Below are 25,322 nucleotides of genomic sequence, written 5' to 3' on the forward strand. Positions count from 1 at the left end.
TAATACATTGCCTCTCACGAATCTTTGCTGCTATGTCTGCTATACAGAGGAACAGAACAATTCTATTTAATTATTTTTTTTTAAAATTTTTGGTTGCGCCACGCAACATGTGGGTTCTTAGTTCCCCAACCAGGGATCGGAACCACACTCCCTGCACTGGGAGCATGGAATCTTAACCACTGGACCGCCAGGGAAGTCCCGAAACCTAACAATTCGAAATCTACTGAATGAATTAATGGAAGGTGTCAGAATTAATGAAATATAGGATAAGAAAAAAGCTCGGCAGTTGACTTAAAAAATAATAATTTCCAAGTTTCTTTCATTAACACTCCATTATACAGTCTGACCATTCTCTCATATACTGATTACAATCTATTCATAAAATTGACTTTAACACTTTCACTTTTAACTTTCATAAAGCTAGCAATCACTCATATATATTATATATGAATCACTCAAGTTCTGGCTCATCACCAAGGTTCTAGATGACATATTTAACCTCAGGAAGTTAGTACGAATGGCCAGCACTGATTTACAACACACCAATTTCAAACCAGCAGCCAAGGAGCCATACTAACTGAAAAACAGGTACTAATAATACTGCAAACTGCCGCCCACTCCTAGTATTCCGGGTCCACGTTCTCCTGATCTTCCTTCTTCCCCCACAGCGTGTACAGACTTTTAACATATGACGTAAATTTACTTATATACTGTTTATTATCTGTTTCCCCTTATAAAATGTAAGCTCCAAGAGGTGAGGTAGGGATTCTGTTTTGTTCACTGATGTATTTCCCAAGTACACAGAACACTGCCTACTGGTAACAGGTGCACAAATATTTGCTGAGTGAACACAGCATGCTCTGTCAACCCCTCCCATCGCTGCTTCCTGCCGCTCACCTGAGTCATCTCCCCTAACTCCTGGGAGCTGATATTGCAAGAACACTAACATCAAACCCCAGACCACCTGAATCATCATGCGAGGCTAAGGAGCACAGTGGTGTTTCTTAAGACATGGATTACTCTTCACCCTTAAGTTAAGAGGCAATGCAAGTCAGATAAGGGTTTATAACAGAAAAAGTATTCCAATTTTTGAAACTCATTAATTTAATTAAAAATTAAACTTACCTTTCCACAATCCATTCTGGTCGAATTACTTTTTCTCCCTTTAACTCTTTAATTTTGGCATTAGGAAGATTTGTGGCAATGATGTGTGTTGTTTTGGATCTGGAATAATACACATGATATTGGCCTCCATGCAACATCATTAGCTTTCTCAATTCCTCAGCAGATGGATCTGTAAAATTAATAATAAAACATGTTAAAAGTTTTACATTAAGAAAGTAAAGCCCTAGCTGAACGATCCCTTAAACAGGATGATGTAAAGAACGTATCACTGGTACACCTTCTCCTTGGCTGTGTTGCCAGTAAACAAAGTTGGGAGGAAAATCACAAAGTGATAGAGCTATTATGCCTTAGCACATCCGACTCTCCTGGCTGCTAAAGGCACAGTCAACCAACACAAAAACATCTACTGCCAAGAAATGCCCAGAAAAGCAGATAGGCACCTCGAGTAATGAATTAAATACTGATAACAGAGCAAATATTTTAAAAATTTCGACTACGTTTAGCTATATTGACCTTGACATTTTTATCTTATGTTTAAAAATACTTACTATGAGCACACTTACTGTAGAACTTATTAGACTTTACTCCTGTGAAGCTTAATAACTTAAACTTTTATTTAAAAAATATAAGGGCTTCCCTGGTGGCACAGTGGTTAAGAATCTGCCTGCCAATGCAGGGGACACGGGTTCGAGCCCTGGTCCGGGAAGATCCCACATGCTGCGGAGCAACTAAGCCCATGCGCCACAACTACTGAAGCCCGCGCACCTAGAGCCCGTGCTCCACACGAGAGAAGCCACCGCAATGAGAAGCCCGCACATCGCAACGAAGAGTAGCCCCCGCTTGCTGCAACTAGAGAAAGCCCACATGCAGCAACAAAGAGCCAACACAGCTATAAATAAATAAATAAATAAACAAACAAACAAACAAACGTTTCTTTCAAAATATGTAAAAAGATGATTGGCTTAAAAAAACTTTTTAAATAAATAAATAAAATTAAAAACATAAGAAAAGTTAAAAAAATCTTATTCAGTTTCCTAATATGAACTTGCATCAAAGCCAAAAAATAAAGTTAACCAAAACAAAATAAGAATTGCAGACCAAGAAGCATTGTTTCTTTCCCCCAATTTTGTTTCAAATTATTTTATTCTTTTTTTTTTTTTTGCGGTACGTGGGCCTCTCACTGTTGTGGCCTCTCCCGTTGCAGAGCACAGGCTCCGGATGCACAGGCTCAGCGGCCATGGCTCACGGGCCCAGCTGCTCCACAGCATGTGGGATCTTCCCAGACCGGGGCACGAACCCGTGTCCCCTGAATCAGCAGGCAGACTCTCAACCACTGCGCCACCAGAGAAGCCCCAAATCATTTTATTCTTAATAAAACTATAGAAAAATATCTTAAACAAGAATCAATGTGGTTTATGCTTTCCCATAAAAAAATGTCTGACTCACTAAAGTTATGTTATGACAGGCATTACTAGTATTACATGAAACTAATTATTTTCAATAGCTTCTCTATTTCTTTCACCTATTAATCTAAGGGAAACTCTGTACCACACTTCTCCCAGCAACAGCTGTACCTGGGGGTGAGGCTGGGGGTGGCCTCCACAGGAGTCTTGTGTATCTACTTTGTTATTCAACCAACAGATTTTCTTTAAACACAAATAATACAGGTCCAAGTATTTAAATAAGTACTTTTATTATAATAACTATCTAATTCAGTGAGTTTTGGTCTTTATAAGAAGAAATATGTTCCCTCTATACCGATTTTGCTAAGAGTCTTTAACATGAACAGATGTTGAATTTTATCGAATGCTTTTTCTGCATCTATTGAGATGATCATGTGGTTTTTGACTTTTCTTTTGTTAATGGGGTGTATCACATTGACTGACTGTTTTGTGTATGGTGAACCATCCTTGTGACCCTGTGATGAATCCAACTTGGTCATGGTATATGATCTGTTGTGTTGTTGGATTCAGTTTGCTAATATTTTGTTGAGAATTTTTGCATCTATATTCATTAAAGATATTGGCCTGTAGTTTTCATTTCTCCAAAGAAGACACAGAGATGGCCAACAGGCACATGAAAAGATGCTCATCATCACTAATTATTAGAGAAATGAAAATCAAAACTACCATGAGGTACCACCTAACACCAGTGAGAATGGCCATCATTAAAAAGTCTACAAACAATAAATGTTGGAGAGGATGTGGAGAAAAGAGAACCCTCTTACACTGTTGGGTGGGAATGTAAATTGGTGCAGCTGCTACGGAGAACAGTATGGAGGTTCCTCAAAAAACTAAACATAGAGTTGCCATATGATCCAGCAATCCCACTCCTGGCCACATACCCAGACAAAACTATAATTCAAAAAGATACATGCACCTCTATGTTCAGAGCAGCACTATTTGCAAAGCCAAGACATGGAAACAACCTAAATGTCCATCAACTGATGAATGGATAAAGAGATGTGGTATACACACACACACACACACACACACACAGTGGAATATTACTCAACCACAAAAAAGAATGAAATAATGCCATTTGCAGCAACATGGATGGACCTAGAGATTATCATACTAAGCAAAGTAAATCAGAAAGAGAAAGATAAATATCATATAATATCACTCTATGTGGAATTTAAAACACGACACAAATGATCATATCTTAGAAACAGGAACAAACTCACAGACACAGAGAACAGACTTGTTGTTGCCAAGGGGGAGGGGGGTTGGGGAAGGAAAGATTGGGAGCTTGCAATTGCAAACTAGTATACATAGGATGAATAAACAACAAGGTCCTACTATATAGCACAGGAAACTGTGTTCAATATGCTGTGATAAACCAAAATGGAAAAGAATATATATAACTGGGTCACTCTGCTGTATAGGAAAAATTAAAACAACACTGTAAATCAACTATACTTCAATAAAATATATTTAAAAAATGAAGAAGCAAGCAAGCTAACAAAGCACATACAGACATGCCAGGTTTGATTACTTCTTGTTAAATTCTTACAGTGTAGAATTCATCTGTTGTTACTGACTGCACCTACTGGAGCTGCTCAGTAAAAATATGTTAACCTCATATGCAAGCCACATATATAAATTTTTCTAATTGCCTCATTAAAAATAGTAAAAAATTAATTTTAATGTTTTTATTTAACTCAATAAATCCAAAATATTATCATTTCAGCATAATCAATATATAAAATTGGGACATCTCACACTCTTTTTCTCATACTAAGTCTCCAGAATACAGTATATATTTTGCATTTACAACACACCTCTATTTAGACTAGTCACATTTCAAATGCTTATTAACAGATGTGGCTAGTGGATACCAAACTGGATAGCGCACTGGAAAGAGAAATGAAAACAACTTTCAAATAAAATTAATTCAAAATTCATAATTGAAGGTTTTCAGGAGCTAGGGATCACAGAAACTAAACTAGAGCATCATCATGACTTCACATACAATAGTGGAAACTGAACATCTGGCCAGTCAGGAATCTACAGTTTACTTACTTTCTCTCCCTAAGATTAAAGCATTTGCTGATAAATAAAACTGATAAACCTCTAGCCAAACTCATCAAGTAAACAAGGGAGAGGGTCCAAATCAGTAAAATCAGAAATGAAAAAGGAGAAGTTACAACCGACACCACAGAAATACAAAGGATCCTAAGAGACTACTATGAGCAACTACATACCAATAAATGAACAACCTAGAAGAAACGGACAAATTCTTAGAAAGGAACAATCTCCCAAGACTGAACCAGGAAGAAACAGAAAATATGAACAGACCAATTACCAGTACTGAAATTGAATCAGTCATTTAAAAACTCCCAACAAGCAAAAGTCCAGGACCAGATGGCTTCACAGGTGAATTCCACCAAACAATTACAGAAGAGTTAACGCCTATCCTTCTGAAACCATTCCAAAAAGTTGCAGAAGAAAAAACACTTCTGAATTCATTTTATGAGGCCACCATCATCCTGATACCAAAACCTGATCCCGGTGGCTCAGTGGTTAAGAATCCGCCTGCCCATGCAGGGGACATGGGTTCAATCCCTGTCCAGGAAGATCCCACATGCCGAGGAGCAACTAAGCCTGTGCGCCACAACTACTGTGCCCACGTGCCACAACTACTGAGCCCGTGTGCCACAACTACGGAAGCCTGTGCACCTACAGCCTGTGCTCTGCAACAAGAGAAGCCAGCGCAATGAGAAGCCCGCACATGGCGATGAAGAGTAGCCCCCGCTCGCTACAACTAGAGAAAGCCCACACGCAGCAACGAAGGCCCAAGGCAGCCAAAAAAATACTCAGTAGACACTGTCATTCTAGTAGCACCAATATACATATATCAATTCTATTAAAAAACATCCACCTCTTTGTAGAACAAAATAAAACTGTCATTTACTGCTTTATAATAATAAGCAGGTAAAAAGAACTGAGGAAAGAAAAGTAACATTAATTTAGCACCTATTCCAATCATGTACTTTCCATACTTCATCTCACTTAATGCTCACCACTGGTGATTCCAAGATTGGAATTCAACAACAGAGTCTTGGCATCACAAGTTCTCTGTGAGATGATTATTGTCATTTCAATGTTATTCTTACCAAAAACAAAAAACAAGCATGTTCTGGATAATTTGGATAACCATGATTTCATTGCACAGGTTTTGTTTATGAAGGTATTGGTGTTGTCAGGGACTGCTTTAAATGTCATGTGCTAATGAAAAGAACAGAAACCAACTTAAGGTGCAAATGATGCATCTTCATCAAATGAAGACCAAAAATGTCATGGTACAATGTTCAAATGCTGATTATGTAGTGACAGAACAGACAACATCAGTGGGGGGAAAAGGTCATTAAAAAACACATTTGCTGGATATCCACATGCAAAAGAATGAAGTCGGGCCCTTATAACATACACAAAAATTAACTCAATGGACTAAAGACCTAAATGTAAGGCCTAAAACTATAAAACTCTTAAAAGAAAACACAGGGGAAAAGCTTCATGACATTGGATTTGGAAATGATTTCTTAGATATGACACCAAAAGCACAGGCAACAAAAAGAAAAACAGATTAAGTTAGACTACATTAAAATTCAAAACTTCTGTGCATCAAAGGACACAATCAACAGAAGTAAAAAAGCAACCTGTGGAACTGAAGACAATATTTGCAAATCATCTATCTAATAAGGGGTTAATAGTTAGAATATATAAAGAAGTATTTCAACTCAACAACAAAATAACCCAATTTTAAAATGGACAAAGGACCTGAATACACATTTCTTTAAAGATGATAAACATATGGCCAACCAACATATGAAAAGATGCTCAACATCACTAATCATGAGAGAATTGCAAATCAAAATCCCAATGAAACATCCTTTTAAACCAAAATTCCTAGCTCCTCAGCATCCTGAATGAGGTTTTTATAAAGGAGACCAACTTCAGATAAAAGAGGACTGTAGGGCTTCCCCGGTGGTGCAGTGGTTGAGAGTCCGCCTGCCGATGCAGGGGACATGGGTTCGTGCCCCGGTCCGGGAGGATCCTACATGCCATGGAGCAGCTGGGCCTGTGAGCCATGGCCGCTGAGCCTGCGCGTCCAGAGCCTGTGCTCCGCAACGGGAGAGGCTACAACAGTGAGAGGCCCGCGTACCGCAAAAAAAAAAAAAAAAAAGAGGACTGTAACACAGCAACATTTTCAAGTTTTAATAAATCTAAAAACAGGTTCTAAAATGCATCTTATAGGTTGAACAACATATACACCTTTCTTTTCTGTTACATGTATCCTTTCTTGACAAAACAGAAGATACATCAAAGAACATTTGATCAACAAGAAAATAATTTTTACTTAAACTGTATTTCTCACTGAATAGGACTGTGCAATTTTAAAAACTTACAGGTATCTTGGAAAGAAAGCTTTGCAAATCTGTAACACTCACAGTCCATAACACTCCTACTGTTAATTTTACAGAACATTCTTTGAGAATATTCTGTATGCAATCAAATTTTAGCATTAACTAAAACCAACCACAGAAAGTAAGAGACAGGTAAGCACAGAAAAGGTAAAAGGCACATATTAAACACTGGACCACGATTTAGGCCTAAAGCTCCACTGTGAAATTCCACCACAGCAAACGCCATCACGTAACATCAGAACAACCGCTGAAGACCATGGTGACGTCTCTGGGCACAGCTTATAAAAGAGTTTTGCTCATCTGGTTAAAACATTCTATAAGCAAAGTTTTAAAATCTTGTGCAAAAGCTTTCTGTGATAGATCTCTATTGAGAAAACAGTCATCGTGTGTACCATTTCATCCTGCATGTCCAAACAACTTGATTAAATCTTGGCTGTGTCACATACATGCTAGAAAGAAGCCAATGGCTGCTTATACCTCCTTGGGTCTTACAGTAGTTAATATCTTTCATTATTTCATTTGAGTCTCACAATCCTATAAATTAGAAAGATAATTTAGCATAGTTTACTGATGAGGAAATAGAGGAAAATTAGATGACTTGTGCACAATCACCTGGCTATTGTGCAGACCCCTTTGTCTCCTGACCCCTGGCCAATACTTTCTCCAGTAGCCATGCCTACTCTCTTTTCCCCTCTCCTCCCTAGGTACAGCAGACTTAACAAAATTCAACTAAAAGCCACATACACTCAAGCGAGTAAAAACCAAAGAAACGTCTCAAAAGCCTGAAGAACACATTTTTGAGTACCTAATAGGTGCAAATACCTATCAGACACTGGCAAAATTACAGGGGGTGGTAGAAATTAATACAGTAAGTCTCTCCCATGTAGGAGGTTAAATTCCTACATCCCTGGATTCACACCATCAGTCTCACAGGAAACAGGAGGAGATACTTCCAGATAATTCCTGGAAGGTATCCATTTCAAAAAATTAGATTAGAGCATTAAATGGACTCTTTTCCTAAATCACCATATTCACATGCTCAGAAAATTATCAATGTTAAGGTTACGTTTTCAAACAAATCCCTACCACTTCAGATATAAGTCTGTTATACTTGTATATCCCCTTGTTTCATTTTGCAAATCATACCCAAGCCTCCCCTGCTTTTCCACAAACTTCAGCAGTGCCAAAGTCACCAGACCTGGTCTCTTATCCACCTACTGAAAAAAGCAGAAAATTACCTCAACGCCTCTTTCCATATTCACTGTCCTAATCCAACTCCACAGAAGAGCAATTACAGCTTCAAAAGCACTAGCTCACCCGGAGAGCTTTCACCAAAATAAACATGTCCAGGGCCTATTTCCCAGAGATTACAATTCAGTAAGCCTAGAGTGTGGCCCATTTTTTATTTAAAAACTACCCATTTAAGAAAACTGAGTTGAATTAGCATATGAGTGAACACATTTTAACATTCAAACATCAAACACATTTTGTGTTTGATGTACAAACACAGAACTCTGTTATTCATTCGTAGGCTCAACTAATATTTATTGAGAATCTTACAATGTGCCGGGCAGGCTTCTAGGCCCTGGCACTCTCGGCTGTGCTCCACAGCACTTTTATCTCACTGGGCAGACAGAAAGTAAGTCAGATAAATACCAGTTTAGGAGCAAATAAATTCTATGAAGAGAAATGAAGCTGGATAAAGGATTAGAAAGCAACTGGGGGGCAAGATACATGTATTTTACATAAGGCTGGTCAGGGAAAGTCTCCTGGAGAAGGCAACATCTGACAGAGCTCCCAGGGATGAAGCCCTGGAGGAGGAGCTAATGGAGGCCCCACAGTGTTCTCTCTGATCCACATCCAGCCAGGTTCACCACACACAACGGTCTTTCTGACTCCCCAAAACTCAGCACATAAGTAAGACCTGGCAATACAAGACAAAACTCAGGTGTCAAAAGTAAATGTTTCTAGCAATAATGCTATGAAATGTATATTCTGTGGACCAGTTTAAGGAAAGAGGCAAATCTAATTTAACTGGGTCTCAATGGATGAATATGACTCCAGTTCACAGAAGTGAGGGAAGGAGCTTTTCATCAGAGCAAGAGCACAAACAGCAGCACAGGAAAGAGGAAGTACAAAGACAAATCTAAAATATCAGAATAATCCTGTTGACCAAAATTAGAGGATATAAAGGTGAAAATGGAGGTTAGGGTTAGGACGAGAATACCTTTATCCATTTTCATCTAAAAAACACCTTATTTATCCAAGACCAGTTCAAAAAGTCAGTTCTTCTATGAAGTAATCACTCTAGCCCTCAAAGGCAATTACTTCTATGTTGCCACCCACTTGGCTCTGTTCATGTCTAATACCCAGAGATGACGTTTTTGTCACAAAATCCACATTCTCCATCACTGTCATCTCTGTTCAAACACAGTACCTAACACGCAAGCAGCATACAAAATATATTCGTTGAATTAATTCACATAGAGTAAAATGGGATGAAAGGTCCAAAGATTGGAAAACTTAACAGAGTAAAGATGTCAATTCTCCCTAAATTGAGCTATAGGATTAATGTAATTCCTATCAAAATCTCAGCAAGGTATCTATTTTGTAGCCACAGAAAAGCTTCTTCTAAAATTTATGTGGAAAAGCACAGGCCCTAGAAAATAGCTAAAACAACCTTTCCAAAGAAGAATAAAATGGCAATGATCACTGTACCCAGTATTATGGCTTACTATATAGTACAGAGGTACAGTAATCAAGACCATGTGGTACCGGTGAAAAGACAGACACATATGTCAATGGAATAGAACATGGAACTCAGAAACAGACCCACCCAAATATGCCCAACTGATTTTTTTTTTTTTTGAAAACTGGGCCAACCTTTTTTTTTTTTAAAAACCCACATTTGTTTATTTATTTATTTATTTATTGGCTGTGTTGGGTCTTCGTTTCTGTGAGAGGGCTTTCTCTAGTTGTGGCAAGTGGGGGCCATTCTTCATCGCGGTGCGCGGGCCTCTCACTATCGCGGCCTCTCTTGTTGTGGAGCACAGGCTCCAGACGCGCAGGCTCAGTAGTTGTGGCTCATGGGCCTAGTTGCTCCATGGCATATGGGATCTTCCCAGACCAGGGCTCGAACCTGTGTCCCCTGCATTAGCAGGCAGATTCTCAACCACTGCGCCACCACGGAAGCCCCCCAACTGATTTTTGAGCAAAGTACAAAGTAATCCAATGGAGAAAGAATGGCCTTCTCAACAAATGGTGCTAGCAAGTGGATATCCACAGGCCACAAACAACAAACAAAAATATTCAAATGGACCATGAACTTAAAAATTAAACAGAAACTTATAAAATTTTTAGAAAAAATAGGAAAAAATCTTTGGGATCTAGTGAAAGACAAACCACAGACTGGGAGATAATATCTGCAAACCACATATCTGACAAGGAGTAGTATCTAGAATTATAAAAAGAACTCTCAAAATTCAACAGTAAAAAACCAAGCAATCCAATTGGAAAACAGGCAAAGGACATGTACAGACATTTCACTGAAGAGGATCTACAGGTAGCAAATAAATACAGGAAAGGATGTTCAACATCTTTAGCCATCAGGCAAATGCAAATTAAAACCACCATGAGACACCACTACACATGCATTAGAATACCTAAATTAAAACAAACAAAAAAACCAACCTGTCTGTACAAAATGCTGGTGAGGATGTGGAGCAACTACAACACAAATTAAAACCACAAAGAGATATTACTACATACCTATTAAATTTTTAAAATAAAAATCACTAAATTCTAGCAAGGACACAGAAACTGGATCACTCATAAATTGCTAGCAGGAATGTAAATAGTACAGTCACTGGGAAACAGTTTTGCAGTTTCTTAGAAAAAAACGAAACATGCAACTACTATATAACCCAGCAATTGCACTCTTTATGTTCACACAAAAACCTGTACACAGGTGTTCACAGCCAAAAAGAGGAAATAATCCAGAAGTTCTTAAATGGGTGAACGGTTCAAGTGTGGAACATCCATACCATGGAATAAAAATGAAAAAACTACTGATACACACAACAACTTGGATGACTCTCCAGCGTATTATGCTGAGTAAAAAAGCCAATCACAGAAGGTTATATACTGTATGTTCTATTTACGTAACATTCTTGAAATGAAAAAAGTACAGGAATGGAGGCCAGACTAGTAGCTGCCAGGCTGAGAACAGAAGGGGAGTCGGTGTGGCTCCACAAGGGAGGCAGGAAGGATCCTTGTGTGAAAAGGTTCTGTGTCTTGACCGTATCACTGTCGGTTTCCTGGTTGATACAGCACCATCTTCTAGAGCAGCGGTCCCCAACCTTTCTGGCACCAGGGACCAGTTTTGTGGAAGACAGTTTTTCCATGAGGGGTGGGCTGGGGGGTGGTCCGGGCGGTAACGCGAGCGATGGGGAGTGGCAGACGAAGCTTCGCTCGCGCACCGGCCGCTCACCTCCTGCTGTGCGGCCCGGTTCCTAACAGGCTGCAGACGGGTATCAGTCTGGGGCCCTGGAAGTTGGGGACCCCCACTCTACAAGATGTTACATTGGGGGAAACTGGGCAAAGGTTCATGGTCTCTATTTTTTCTGCATGTGATTCTACAGTCAAAAATTTGTTTTAATTAAAAAAATGAGATGGAAGGCAAAGAAGTTATTAATCTTCAAAAGGAAAAGATGCTGCTTGGGAGAAAAAGAGATGAGAGAATGGGTTAACAGAGGCAGAGTAGCCAGAAGATGGGGGAACCTTATCTCTAAACTCAAGTTCAAAGCTAACTGTGTTGGAAGGGATGTGGGTTACCAAAGAGAAGTTCAGATGGCAGAACTAGGAACTTTAAAGGAATTAAGAAAACTTGGAACATCAGTTAAAGTCTATGAGGAGCATGAGTAAGAACCACCAACAACACAGTATTCCCTACTTGTCTCACTGCATCTAAAGCACTATTCTTTTCTTGCTGATTTATCACAGAGACTGTTAGCTTCTGTTTTATCTATAAAGCTTCAAAAGTAGTCATCACTAAAAGTGAAAATTTTTCTAAAAAATTGTATCACCACAACTTGCATGTCCCTATGAAATTCAACATAAAGGAACTTTACTTCAAGAATTATAATGTAATCCTAACAAGAATAAAAATTAATATTATCTCTATCTTAAAGAAAAGGATAAGGGGCTTCCCTGGTGGCGCAGTGGTTGAGAGTCCGCCTGCCGATGCAGGGGACATGGGTTCGTGCCCCGATCCAGGAAGATCCCACATGTCGTGGAGCGGCTGGGCCCGTGAGCCATGGCCGCTGAGCCTGTGCTCCACAACTGGAGAGGCCACAACAGTGAGAGGCCCGCGTACCACCAAAAAAAAAAAAGAAAAGGATAGGGATAACAATAGGTCCAAAAGAGAGAATGTCTTACAGTCACATAAAAATGAGTGATGAAGGTAAATTAGAATTCCAGATTCTCAACCATGGTAATGATTACTACAATATTCATTTTTTTCTCCCTCACACAAAGAATCTTCTTTTCTTCCTCTTATGTAAATAAGGGTGCCCTCGTAAACTAGGGACTTCCAAAACTTGCTGATGTAACGAGCAATGTTTATTTCTTTTTATTAACATCTTTAACCTTTTATAATGCATCTCAGGAAGGTCTGTGGAGCTTGAACGTTCTAAGATGCCTAAGTAGAAAAGGTGCATGTGAATTTTCCCAAAGTTGCACCACCATTCGTTTTGAGATAACATTCTTAGACTAAACTGTCAATCACGCCTGCTAAAACTCAACCAGGCAACTGCGTCAGCCAAATTACAACTTCACTTTAATCAACAAGTAGCCCCTGAGTGGTTATACCCATCACTGTAGAGGCACCAAGGACACAATGGTGATGAAAATGTGGAAATGAAGCTCTTGCTCTTGTCTAGTGAACAGGCAACTACAATAAGATCTAATGAATGCCAAGATGTGAATAAATACAAGGCGCCAGAGCCCCACAGAACCTTGAGAAGCCACCCCCACCAGCGGCAAGACAATCAGACAACCGAGGGGGAGTGCTAAACGGAGACCCTAAACACGAGCGGCTATCAGCCGACTGAGAAGTGGGGAGGAAAAAACGTTAACCGACCAACACAAATATTTATAGCCATTCACCTCAAAACACACAAGAAAATGATCTTAAGAGGAGAGGACTCCTCAAGAGAATAAAAAGAAAACTTTGGCAGTAAAATCTGACAGCCAACAGACAAGTGGTAACTGACGGGGCAGATCAGAGAAAGATAAGATCTGAAAGATGAGCTGGCTGTGTGGAGACCCAGAAGACACTGCTTGGTGCCAGTGAAACCAAGAGAAACTCATGAAAACACAGGCACTGGGCACCTCCAAGAGTGGGCTTGTGGACAGGTTGTAAAACAGGAAGCTCACGGCTGAAACTGTGAGTCAGAACTCCAGAACTCCTCTCCAGCTCACAGTGAAACACTATCCTGTCCCTTCCGGATACTGGACTCGAGGACAACAGGCACAGCAGGAGGGGAGAAGGGATGGAGAGGAGGAAAGAGCACAGCAGGGGGATTAAATGGCGCTCTGTTCCCTGAACGGTGAGGTTCCGGGCCCTCTCCTTCCCTCCCGGCGGCCAGGATGCTGGCAGCTGGCTGTACACCCTTCTCTAGGCAAGAGTCTGGGAAATCTGACACACACACTCCACCCCCTCCTCCACCAGCCCAAAAGGACCTCTGGATAATGGCAGCTGAAGATTCACCAATGAAGTGGCCCTACCAGATCCCCCTCTATTGAAGCTCACGGTTTACAAGCCCCATATGTGTGATGAACTGTTTAAGCAGGAGGATCCTAATGTTTCATTTTAAACCTCACTTGACTTTAAAAAACTATGTGCTTTGATAAAATTTAAAATAAGACAATGGCAGGCACAGGACGAGGGAAAGGAAACGTGAAGGAGGGGTATCTAAGCAGAGGGTTTTATTTTTACCTTTTTTATACACAAGATAAATAATTAATAACAGAATTTAAAACAAATCGCTCCCAATCCTAATAAAAGTACATGCCAAAATGGGGTACCTAAAAAATAAAGAGTACTCAACCTGTATATCCATTAACATAGATGGCGACTCCACTAAAAATTGTAGATGAAGCTCCATCCTTCTGTATAGCAGCATCTGATCGAAACTGTTGCTCCAATTTCTGGACCTTGGCAGCCATATACCCACCCTAGAATTAAAGAAAAGGTAAACTAATCACAAAAGTTTTATTTTTCTTCCCACCCTCTCCTTTTTAGAAAGAAATTTATATTTAAAAAAAATAATAATAAAAAGGCCTTACTCTGTGCTAGTAACCAAGGTAGAAGGATGACATAAGGTATAATGATAAACATGAACCATAACGCAAGGCAATAAAACATGCAGGTCAAGGGAGACTTTTCCCTCTGTCAACTCAATGTTTAATAATTCTATCACATTGTTACAATGGTAAAAGTTCCGCTAAAAGAGGGAAAGGGTTAAGTCAAGGTTAATAAGTGTAATGCCACAAAATATTGTTCTTATCTGCAAAATCAAGCAAAAGTTATACCAAAGCTTAAATCAATTAAAAATTTGACAAGTGGTCCGTAAGAATATATTTTGACTGGCTTGCACTATCTTCTGTGTATGGGAAGCTTAAGGTTAATAAATTCAAGTAAAATGAAGCAGTTTGACAAACCAGTAAAGTCTTCCATACATGTAGATAAGAATACAATAAATGATTCAGTGGCTAAATTCTGGATCTAATCAATCTATTTGGTAGTACTACTAATATTCATAACACCAACCTCAAAAAGAATATAAAAACATTATTATTTTTGCTAAAGACCTTGACAAATCTATGAATTCAGCCACACCTTTCCTGAACATCGAAATAATTAAGGTTAATCGATTAAGACTATCAATTTTACTTTATCAATAAGGTCTTTAGAATAAAGCTGTAGGTGTCTAGAAGTGGTATATATTTTTTTCCAAAATGGAAATGACTTCATTGTTTTTGATTATTCAAATATTACATGCTGTCAATTTTTTTTAAGAAAATTTTAATTAGCTATGATCCCATTCATTGCTAACATTTTGGGATCTTACTTTCAAAGTTATTTCTGTGCCTCAGAACACAAGAGGTTTTACACAAAGAGGATCATACATAATAACAGTCCTTTATAATACACCCTTTTAGTTAAGGCCATCTTGCCAGCTTAAGAAATATACAGCTAAATGATGGGTGTATACTGTTCCATGGTATAGAGATAATCCCCTATTACTGGATATCTACGTTTTTACTGTTTTTCAGTATTATTAGCAATGCTGCAATAAAATTATCATACAATAAGTTCTGTGCACCAGAACATTTATTTCCTCAGGACAAAATTTCTCAAAGTTTAAGCTTTCAATACATTGTGAAAACACAAAGAGTTGGTGTCTAAAGTGATTTACAATTTAGAAAACGCCTTCAACCACATTATAAACTAAAAGAAGAATGAAAAATACCTAGACAGTTCAATATAATTATTTTTATTCTTTGAAAACACACCCATTTTTCCCAGTCATTCTCAGCTCGCTTCCTCCATCCACCTCGTCTCATGGTGGAGCTTCTGTATTAGGGGAAAAAAGAAATATATCAATTTCATAACAAAAGGTACTACTAATTGATATCTTATTTCAATATCAAGAAAAATGAGAAATTAAAATAAATTCAAATGTTCAATTCATAAAAGTTCAAAATATACTGAGGAACCTTTTTCCAAAGCATATCATTCTCTGGCTTCACAAGTGAAATTTGTTCCCCCCAAAACTCCTTACGGGTAAGTATCAGCTTTTAATTATAACTATTTTAAATTTTAATTTTAACAGGAAAAACTTTTATGCATTTCTGGGCATCAATCCTAACACCTTCTTACGTAAAACATCACCAAATCCAACTAACATACTGTGCTTACTTGTTAACATTAATTAGTGTTAATGGAACCTAAGAAAACATTTTCCTTCATGCACTACCCTATAATATGGCTCTTAAATTCTGTTTTTGCTATTACATACTGCACACTTAAGAGTACAGTCATAGTGTAATTCATCTATTATGCAAAAATCCTAAAAGAAGTCAATCAAAGCAACTAGGGGACATGATGCATAAAGACTATCACCAATAATAAATTGGCAAATCTGGCATTCTCCTTAAGGCAACACATGACCAACTATACCATGAAACCACCAAAATGGCTCATCTCAAGTGTCAGCTGGCTTAGTGGTGAGAAAGGTATAAATCAAAGCAGGCATTATATGAAATTCCTTGTGAAGTCAAATTCTTCTAACCCAAATGGCTACATCTTGGGACATGACTGCATTATTCTTCACAAAATTAATATGATCTCCATTTAAGTATTTTTCTTCTAGTAATTATACAGGTTAATATCAAAGGGTTACCATACACCACTGGAGATACATTATCCAAGATAAACTGGCTTTGATATGCTTTAAAAAAATATTTTCTTGAATAACACCTTAACATAGCCACACTTTATCCACACACATCAGCAGATATTTTCTTTCAAATATTTCTATTCTTAGTATATACAGGATTTATAATTTCTCCTTGCTGACTTTATATTAATTATGAATTTTTACTGTCTACTCTTAATAGGTGACTGAAAGACATGTGCAGAGAGTCAGAGTTGAGTCCAACAGAGACACAAGGGGCAGGTGGAAAGGGGTGAGAACAGGAGGCGAAGTGATTAACCCTGATCAGGTGCTGTGGATGCTGGGGGAGAGAAGGGCTGCCTTGCTTTGTTTTGCCTTTTTAAGTTTGACGAAGGTAAGGGCATGGCCACCCAATGTGTTCACCCTGAGTCCCAGGACTGCCATCAGTGCTGTTCAATACTTCTGATTTCAAGAGGCTCACTTTGTCCAGTCCCTCAAGACCTCTCCCTTATCTTAAAGGAGTCTGGGAAATGTGTTAACACACAGTTCTTGACTTCATATAAACTCTGACTCTGCACATCTGCTCTTACAAGTAAAGAGTGTGGGAGTTCTGGCCACTGTACACTAAGAATGCATACTCACAAAAGTTATCTGCAACTATTAATCTGCTAAATGAACATAAATTAAAGGATAAAATACATTTAGAAAGTTTAACTCATCTGGCCATCTACTTAAAAGCCTCATTTATTTAAGATCTACCAGGTACCTATTGCAAAAGGCCAATATGAAAATCTTTATCCATAGTTTAATGAGGGTAGACCAGTATGAAACAAAATCATTTTTAAAAAAACGTTTTAAAGGTTCTTCCCCGATTCCAAAGTAAAACAGCTATCCCAGCCAAATGTTTAAAGTTCTGAAAAGTGAAAGGAATGGAGGACTGAAGATGTAATTTCATCCAATTTCAAAGAATTTGACCTATGTACAGCAAACTCCTATTGGTCCAGGATTCAATTAAGATCAAGAAAAGGAAAAAAGAAATAAACATATTTCATTTTACACATTCAAATTCTACTTTTGAGAAAGTCCCATAACAAACAGTGAACTAGGTAATTTGGACCTACCCTCCCGCTGAGGAGGAGGAAAGCTAGACAAAACATAGTTTTAAAAAACTGCCTCAAGACATAGAAGGCCTAGCAAATAATGAAAAATCACTGAGCCAAGATTCAGCAGATGACAGAGGAGACCTGCCACCTCACATCACCTCCCCAAACTGGGAGACCCTTTCCCTCTGAGTCATTTGGCAATTCTCAAGGAGTGGCTGAGAACAAACACAGAGCTAAGGCAACAACAGCTAGGGCTCTCTTCCTAGGACACAGCTCTCACACCTGGGCGCAGGACCCCAGGATCAGAGTAAACTGGAGGCAGGCCGACCAGAGTATCCTGTCACAGGTCATCTCAGTCTCTGAAAGCAGATGCAGGTGACCCCGGGCTGCCCCATGAGTGCCCCACGGCACCTGACAGAAGGAAATATGGATCCTCTGAAGATGAGACAACTTCCTAAACGTCATATATTTCTACAAATGAGTTTGCAAATATAGTATCTACTACACAAATAAAAATCACCAGGCACACAAAGAAAGATCACATGAACCAACAGAAAAACAACAACAAACAGACCTACAGATACTCCAGATATGGAATTTAAGGTAGACTTTAAATTAATCAAGCTTACCCTGCTCAAAGAGGGAAAAGACAAATTTCAGAATATTGCTAAAGAACTGGAATATATTAGAAATAACTAAACGGTGACTCTAGAATTGAAAGATACTATATTAGAAATTAAGAACTTAATAAATAGATAAAACCAAATAAAAGCATAACTGGGGGCTTCCCTGGTGGCACAGTGGTTGAGAGTCCGCCTGCCAATGCAGGGGACACAGGTTTGTGCCCCGGTCCGGGAAGATCCCACGTGCCACGGAGTGGCTGGGCCCATAAGCCATGGCCGCTGAGCCTGCGCGTCTGGAGCCTGTGCTCCGCGACAGGAGAGGCCACAACAGTGAGAGGCCCGCGTACTGCAAAAAAAAAAAAAGCATAACTGGAATAAGTCAGAAGAAAATGTCCAGATAAAGCACAAAACGACAGAGAATATGGATGGGAGGAGAAGAGACACAGGGGGTACATGAGAAAGTCTAATTTAAATAAATTGGAGGGAAAGAGGAGAAAAACAGAGTTATATTTAAAGAAATAATGACTAAAACAGTCTAAAACTGATTAAAGATATCAAGCCACAAATTCAAGAAGCCCAATGAGCCCCAAACAGGAAAAAATAGAATCTATATCTAGACATATAATAGTAAAACTATGAAAAACTGAAGACAGAAAAAAAAATCTTAAAAGCTGCCATGGGTAGGAAAATCAGAGATTCCATTCAAAATACTCAAAGGAGCAGCAATTAAACAGACAGCTGTCTTTTCAACAGAAACAACAGAGCCAGAAGACAACAGTGCTGAAAGAATATGATTACTAACTTAGAATTCTAAACCCAGAGAAATATTCAGTCAAGAAAGATGAAATAAAGGCACTTTCAGGCAAATAAAAAGAGGTTAATGCCACCAGCAAACTTGTCTAAAGGAAATTCTAAAGGATATCCCTTAGATAGAAGGAAAACTCTCTTGGGTGAACAATCAAAAATACAGAAAAAAAAAAACCCAACAAGGAAAACAATAAACATCTGGATAAACCAATGTTAAAAACGGACTGAATAAAACTACAATGACAATCAATCTGTTACTGGTTGTAGCATAATACACAGCATACGTGAATCAAAAGATTATGAATGAAAGACTAGGGGTGAGGGACTTATTTCTAACCCAGGCTCTGCCTCTACCTGGCTCCATTAATCTCTGGTACATCTCCGCCTCTCTGAGTCTCAATTACTATCTTGTCCGGCTCTCTCACTCTCAGACGTTTGGGTAGTTGACTACTAGAGTTCCCCTTGGTGCTCCACACAAGACACACGGGAGAACTATTGTCAGAAACCAAACATAAAAAATTAAAACTACTGTATTCACATACGTTAGTAATGTACTTCAATTTCAGAAATTTGATTATGTAACAACTTTGATGTTCTACATGTTTGTTTATATTTTAAAAAATGTATCCCAGAGAAGATTTAAGGCAGCTTGTCCTATCAAATCCATTTAAATAATCTATATATAGATTAAGATGGCCTATGACAATGGATCAGGGGTAAAAACCTAACTGTAAAACTGGTCTTTGCTGAATATTAGGAGTAGCAATTAATCAGCCCTGTCACTGCTGGATGACATCAGTTGTGTAACTTTCTTCTGTCCAACAGCAGATGCTAGATAGTTCAGTTAGGGTTAGGGTTGTAACCCTAACCCTACACAACGTTCCAAATTACAATGTATCCTCTTGACTAACCCTGCTCACCAAAAAGAGAATGCCCTTTAACAACAAGCCATCCAATTATCAAGCCAGACTTGCAAATAAAAATTGCCTTCTAGCTTTCAGATGAAACTCTTGCAGACTGGGTTCCCAGTCTAGTTCCACAGTGCGAGATGGCCTTGAGGAAAGTGATAAACATTTCAGAGACGGTAATTCATAACCTAAAATAACCTACTAACCTCGTCTTATCCAAGCATTAATGTAGAAGCCAACTTCTGGGTTTTTAAAAATTAGTTTTAAAAAATGGATAAAGAATGAATTCAGGGCTTCCCTGGTGGCGGAGTGGTTGAGAGTCCGCCTGCCGATGCAGGGGACATGGGTTCGTGCCCCGGTCCGGGAAGATCCCACATGCCGCGGAGCGGCTGGGCCCGTGAGCCATGGCCACTGAGCCTGCGCGTCCGGAGCCTGTGCTCCGCAACGGGAGAGGCCACGGCAGTGAGGGGCCCACATACCGCAAAAAAAAAAAAAAAAAAAAAAGAATGAATTCATGTATGCAAAAGTACCCTGATTCCTAGCATTTAGGGTAGTCCCTGAATAAACATTAGCTACTGCTATACAAATCTACCCTGCTAGGCCACAGAGTGAAAATCAAATGAGACCACCTATGTGGAAACCGTTTGAAGACTACAAAATACAAACGTTGTTATTTTAAACAAGCTATCTGTGGTCTACAACACAATAGATTCAGTGACTCAAGACCTGGGCTCTAATGCCAGCCCAACTGCGCTGCCTGGCTACATGACCTGGGATGAGTCCAACAGCACCGTGGACTCCTCAGCTATAAAACAAAGTCTGCTTAGTGCTCCTTGGAATCCCACGGGCTGTGAACTGTAGTCAGGGTGGATGTGCGGGAGGAAACAAGAGTTGGGGGTAAAAACAGCAAGCAGGGACAGTTCCACTCCCTAAACCCACTGCAACTTTAGCAACCCTGCTTTTACAAGTTTCAGATTACTTGGGGTCTGATTAAGATAGTCTTAAAAGAAAAAGCTCAAAGTGAAAAAGACTGAGGAACTTCCCGGGAGGTCCAGTGGTTAAGAATCGTCCTGCAAAGCAGGGGACGCCAGTTCAATCCCTGGTCAGGGAACTAAGATCCCACATGCCGTGGGGCAACTAGAGAGCCCGTGCAACGCAACTACTGAGCCCACACGCTCTGGAGCCCGCGCACGGCAACAAAGAGCCTGCGCGCTGCAACTAAAGATGCTGTGTGCTGCAACTAAGACCCGATGCAGCCATAAATTAATTAATTAAAAAAAAAAAGATTGGGCTTCCCTGGTGGCGCAGTGGTTGCGAGTCCGCCTGCCGATGCAGGGGACGCGGGTTCGTGCCCCGGTCTGGGAAGATCCCACATGCCGCGGAGTGGCTGGGCCCGTGAGCCATGGCCGCTGAGCCTGCGCGTCCGGAGCCTGTGCTCCGCAACGGGAGAGGCCACAGCAGTGAGAAGCCCGCGTACCGCAAAAAAAAAAAAAAAAAAAAAGATTGAAACCAAAACCAATGAACTAAAAACTAAGTCTAAAGACTTCGGCTCTGTTCTGTGTTCCTATATGTGACTCTACAAAATGGGCTGGATATGTCCCAGCCCTTGAAAGGTTCTAAGCTGAACGCACCTGTACCTATTAGGCCTGAAGTAATGAAATTAGAAAGACACCACATGAGAGGCATCAGTGCAGTCCCACCCCGCCCCCCATGTCTACACAGAACAGCAGCTGCCAGAGGAGGCAAGTGCAAGGCAAACAGGAGAGCAGCTCTGTGAGCCCAGGGGCCGTGGGTGCCCACAATGCAAAAGATTTCCTGACTCTCCCATGCTCTCCACAGGGATGTTCAAAACGCTATGAAGAGTGTCAGGAAGATCTGGCTTACTAAAAACTATATGGAAATTATTGATGCACACTTTCCCACAACTCAATTTCATATCTGCTGGCGCGCACTATCACCAGTTCACTCTGGACTTCCAACGTGCATCTTAAGAGGTTAGTCAAATCCCACTAAAAAGAACTTCATTCTGTCTTCTTTACTATGATTACTGGTGGATTTTCACATCTCCCCACAGAAGGATACTAATCACCAAGAGAAATCATTTTCATGCAAAAGTGCTATTTATCTATTTGTTATAGAATTATTAACATTGTAAGGTTCTGAACAGTTCATCACACATCAGAAAAATTCCCACTACGTACCCAGAAAATGCCCAAATACATATTCGTCAGTGTTAAGCTGTTGCTTTCATATTCATAACTCTCAAGGGTATTGACTATTAATTAAGTAATGAAACTGAGTGGCTTTTATTCAGTCTCATTAATCTAGCCATATGTACATGTACGGGTTTATCTTATCTTCATTTAACAGTTACTTAAGAAATAGTTGCTGACTGTTGGTGGGAATGTAAATTGGTACAGCCACTATGCAGAAGAGTATGGAGGTTCCTTACAAAACTGAAAATAGAACTACCATTCGACCCAGCAATCCCACTACTGGGCATATACCCTGAGAAGACCATAATTCAAAAAGAGTCATTTACCACAATGTTCATTGCAGCTCTATTTACAATAGCCAGGACATGGAAGCAACCTAAGTGTCCATCGACACATGAATGGATAAAGAAGATGTGGCACATATATACAATGGAATATTACTCAGCCATAAAAAGAAATGAAACTGAGTTATTTGTAGTGAGGTGGGTGGACCTAGAGTCTGTCATACAGAGTGAAGTAAGTCAGAAAGAGAAAAACAAATACCGTATGCTAACACATATATATGGAATCTAAAAAAAAAAAGGTTCTGAAGAACCTAGGGGCAGGACAGGAATAAAGACGCAGACATAGAGAATGAACTTGAGGACACGGGGAGGGGGAAGGGTAAGCTGGGACAAAGTCAGAGAGAGGCATGGACATATATACACTACCAAATGTAAAATAGATAGCTAGTGGGAAGCAGCCGCATAGCACAGGGAGATCAGCTCGGTGCTTCGTGACCACCTAGAGGGGTGGGATAGGGAGGGTGAGAGGGAGACGCACGAGGGAGGAGATATGGGGACATATGTATATGTGTAGCTGATTCACTTTGTTATACAGCAGAAACTAACACACCATTGTAAAGCAATTATACTCCAATAAAGATGTTAAAATAAATAAATAAATAAATGGGCCACACTCTTCAAAATGTTTAAAAAAATAAAAGTAAACAAGAAAAAGAAATTTATGAGAAAAAAAAGAAACAGTTGCTGAATGAACTGGAATACTGAAATGAATACACAATGGAAGAATGAATGTGCATATTATGGTAGCATACTCATCCATGAATGCTACACAAATGCAGAGAAAACAGCACGCAGCCACACAGACCATCACCAGGCAAGGCCAAAATAAAGCAAGTTTACTTGCAGCTCCCACCACATCGCCGCTCAACACCTCTTTTTTCCTTCTTCAGGGCCTCCTTCTCTACCTTAGTTAGCTGTCAATTCTCTGCTAATAATTAAGAAACTGCTTAATAACTGGCTTAAGGTATGATCCATCCCAGGGACCTGTGTATTTAAAAGGACTTCTCTAGGACCATTCAATGAGGGAAAGCACCGTCTTTTTGACAAATGAAGTTGGGAAAACTGGATATCCACAGGCAAAAGAATAAAGTTGGACCCTTACCGTACACCATATACAAAAATTAACTGAAAATGGATCAAAGACCTAAATATAAGACCTAAAACTATGAAGCTCTTAGAAGAAAACATAGGAGAAAGCTTCATGACATTGGATTTGGCAATGATTTCTTAGATGACACCAAAGCATAGGCAACAGAAGAAAAAAATAAATTGGACTATACCAAAATTTTAAAATGTGCATCAAAAAGGCACAATCAACTGAGCAAAAGGCAACTCACAGAATGAGAGAAGATATTTTAAAACATCTACCTGAAAAGGGACTAATATCCAGAACATATAAAGAAGTGCTACAACTTAACAATAAAAAACAAATAAACTGATTAAAAAATGGACAAAAAATTTTAATAGACACCTCTTTAAAGAAAATATACAAATGGCCATTAAGCCTATGAAAAGATGCTTAACATCACTAACCATCAGAGAAATGCATATTGAAACCACCATGAGATACCATCTCATACCCATTAGGATGGCTACAATCAAAAAAAAAAAAAAAACAGAAAATAAGTGTTAACGTGCATGTGAAAAAACGGGAACTCTTGTGCACTGTTGGTGGGAATGTAAAATGGTGTAGCCATTATGGAAAATGCTATGGTGCTTCCTCAAAAAATTAGAAATAGCACTGCCGTATGATCCACCAATTCCACTTCTGGGTACATACCCAAAAGGCTTGAAAGCAAGGTCTCAAGATATTTGTACACCCATGTTCACAGCGGCATTATTCTCAAACGCCAAAAGATAGAAGCAACCCAAGTGTCCACTGATGGATGAATGGATAGACAAAGTGTGGTATATACATAAAGTGGAACACTATTCAGCCTTAAAAAGGAAGGTAGTATTAAAAAAATAAATAAAATAAAATTCAAAAATTCAAAAAATAAAAAGGAAGGTAATTCCAACAAAGGCTGCAACATGGACGGACCTCGAGGGCATTATGCTAAGTGAAATAAGCCAGTCACAAAAAGACAAATGCCATATTATTCCACCTATATAAGGTATCTAGAGTGGTCAGATTCATAGAGACAGAAAGCAGAATGGTGGCTGCCAGGGACTGGGAGGACAGGGAGCTACTGTTTAACGGGTACAGTTTCAGTTATGCGAGGTGAAAAGCATTCTGGGAAGACAGATGGTGGTGATGGTTACACAACAATGTGAACATACTCAATGCCACACTTAAAAATGGTGAAGATAGGGGCTTCCCTGGTGGCGCAGTGGTTGAGAGTCCGCCTGCCAATGCAGGGGACACGGGTTCATGCCCCGGTCTGGGAAGATCCCACATGCCGCGGAGCTGCTGGGCCCGTGAGCCATGGCCGCTGAGCCTGCGCGTCTGGAGCCTGTGCTCCGCAACGGAAGAGGCCACAACAGTGAGAGGCCCGCGTACCACAAAGGAAAAAAAAAAAAAAAAGGTGAAGATGGTAAATTGTATGTTATATGCATTTTACCACAATTAAAACTTTTTAAAATATATTTTTAAAAATAAGCAAAGAAAGTTTAAAAAAAGGACTCTGACACTGGCAACTGGTTTCACAGGGACTGGCTAGCTGCAGGGAAGGGGGTAACCGGGATGTCCACTTAGGATACAAAGCTCAGAAGCAGGCTGTTCTTCTCCAGGACACTTGTATAGCACATCTGGGATTTTTTCCTGGGGAGGGCAGTGGGAGGCCATGTGCAAAACTAATTTACTAGG

At 39.6% G+C, this 25,322-nt stretch overlaps 1 protein-coding gene across 2 annotated transcripts in view; it reads right to left on the reverse strand.

Annotated features, from left to right (window-relative positions):
- The window catches only part of REV1 (REV1 DNA directed polymerase), a gene marked incomplete at its 5' end in the record, with an annotated part of 61,194 nt that extends 45,492 nt beyond the window's left edge, over positions 1–15,702 (reverse strand). The window contains 3 exons of one of the 2 annotated variants that reach the window (XM_079720778.1): positions 1,126–1,294; positions 14,164–14,290; positions 15,632–15,702. In XM_079720778.1, coding sequence (XP_079576904.1) covers positions 1,126–1,294; positions 14,164–14,290; positions 15,632–15,682 — 347 coding nt within the window. The remainder of the gene's footprint in view (positions 1–1,125; positions 1,295–14,163; positions 14,291–15,631) is intronic. The other variant, XM_079720777.1, reaches the window with a different exon arrangement.
- Positions 15,703–25,322: the final 9,620 nt, after the last annotated feature.

This window comes from Hyperoodon ampullatus (assembly GCF_949752795.1).
Source record: "Hyperoodon ampullatus genome assembly, chromosome: 15".
Lineage (NCBI taxonomy): Eukaryota > Metazoa > Chordata > Mammalia > Artiodactyla > Ziphiidae > Hyperoodon > Hyperoodon ampullatus.